General features: G+C 45.8%; 1 protein-coding gene across 1 annotated transcript; it reads right to left on the bottom strand.

The window, feature by feature from the left end:
• Positions 1 to 442: 442 nt before the first annotated feature.
• Positions 443 to 1,491, bottom strand: LOC109192134. The gene is made up of 2 exons (XM_019342727.1): positions 1,216 to 1,491; positions 443 to 961 (listed from the first exon to the last, which is right to left on the bottom strand). Exons 1-2 carry the CDS (start codon positions 1,489 to 1,491, stop codon positions 443 to 445), a joined length of 795 nt encoding a protein of 264 aa, XP_019198272.1.
• Between the last annotated feature and the right edge of the window lie 373 nt (positions 1,492 to 1,864).

Raw genomic sequence — 1,864 nt, 5'->3', positions numbered from 1 at the left:
TTAGGAAATTGATTAGGGAATTAACAAGGGTAACTTAGGATTAATTACTTCATTAATCCTATTTAAAGGATGGGATTTTCGGGGTGTCACATCCTCTCCTCCTAACAATAAGCTTCGTCCCCGAAGCTTGGGTACAACAAAGATCGTCAAAAAGGATAAAGTGACCAAAATGTGACAAGAATAGAAGGAAAAGATAAACAAGGCTTTAGGCAACAAGCTCTAACCAAGCAAACACAACATCTAACTGAAAATCTAGCTACCATTCTCCCAACACTAAATCTACACGGCTAAAACACAAGGGGGGAGGGGGGTAACTCGCGGTACCTGAGGTAAACAGATCGGGGTAACGCTCACGCATGGCGCACTCCGACTCCCATGTTGCTTCTTCCACTCCATGATGAGACCACTATACTTTTACCATCTTCACCGACTTCCTACAGGTTTATCTTGTTTTAGAGTCCAAGATCCGAATCGGCCTTTCTTCATAAGACATGGTCCCGTCAAGGGGCACCACTTCCGGCGGAATCACATGCGAAGGGTCGTACACATACTTCTTTAACTGTGACACATGAAACACGTTATGCACCCGCTCCAACTCCATCGGTAGCGCCAAACGGTAAGCCAGATTTCCTATCCTTTCAAGGATTTCATAAGGTCCGATAAACCTAGGGCTCAGCTTGCCCTTCTTCCCGAACCTCATCACTCCCCGGGTGGGAGAAACTTTCAGCCAAACCTTTTCCCCAACTAGGAATTCTGCTGGTTTTCTTCCTAAGTCCGCGTAGGACTTTTGTCTATCTTGAGCCATCTTCATTCTACCTTGGATATACTTGATCTTCTCTGCGGTATCATGCAAATATTGAGGCCCCAACATCACCGGATTAACCAAATTCTCCCAACATAACGGGCTTCGGCATTTCTGTCCATAACGGGCTTCGGTTCCATTTGAATGCTTGAGTGGTAACTGTTATTGTAAGAGAACTCAATCAGGTCCAAGTGCTCTTACCACGAGCCTTGGAAGTCCAACATGCAAGCCTTTAACATGTCTTCAAGAGTTTGGATGGTCCTCTCGGTTTTCCCATCCGTGGCGGTGTGGAAAGTGGTGCTTTAATTCAACTTCGTTCTCAAAGCAGCTTGCAAAGATCTCCAGAATTGGGACAAGAACCTTGAATCTCTGTCTGAAACGATATCCCGAGGAACTCCATGGTATTTCACCACCTGACTCACGTACGCCTTGGTTAATTGTGTCATTGACCACGTTTCTTTCATAGCGATTAGCCGAGCCGTCTTAGTTAAACGATCCACTATCACCCAAATCTTGTCCTTGCCTGAGTGGGTCATGGGTAATCCACCCACGAAATCCATAGAAATGGAGTCCCACTTCCCTTGAGGTATCTCCAAAGGTTGCACCAATCCTTTGGACTTGCATCGCTCGGCCTTGACTTTCTGACAGTTCAAGCACCTACTCACGAAATCGGCTATTTCTTTCTTCATGTTAGGCCATTAGTAAAGCTTTTTCACATCCTTGTACAACTTGTTACCCCAGGGTGCACCGAATATGGGGTGTTGTGTCCTTCCTCAAGAATCTGTCACTTCAAACGATCACAAGATACGGGCACGCACCACCAACCTTTGTATCTTAGGCCTCCATCGTCAAATGACTCAAAGGGTCCATGCTTTCCTTCAACCAACCCGCTCCTAACCTTCACTAAGTCGGCATCCTTCAACTGTTCGTCTTCTAGCTCTTCTATCAAGGTGGGTATAATCCTCAAGTTGAACATACGGACCTCAGTTTCTACTTCGCCCTGTTTCACAACCTCCAAGTTCATCTTTTGGAATTCCTTACATAGTTCGTCGGCCACAACCC

Source organism: Ipomoea nil, unplaced genomic scaffold (assembly GCF_001879475.1).
Source record: "Ipomoea nil cultivar Tokyo-kokei standard unplaced genomic scaffold, Asagao_1.1 scaffold1769, whole genome shotgun sequence".
In the NCBI taxonomy this organism is placed as follows: domain Eukaryota; kingdom Viridiplantae; phylum Streptophyta; class Magnoliopsida; order Solanales; family Convolvulaceae; genus Ipomoea; species Ipomoea nil.
This window is presented reverse-complemented; position numbering and strand designations above follow the sequence as displayed.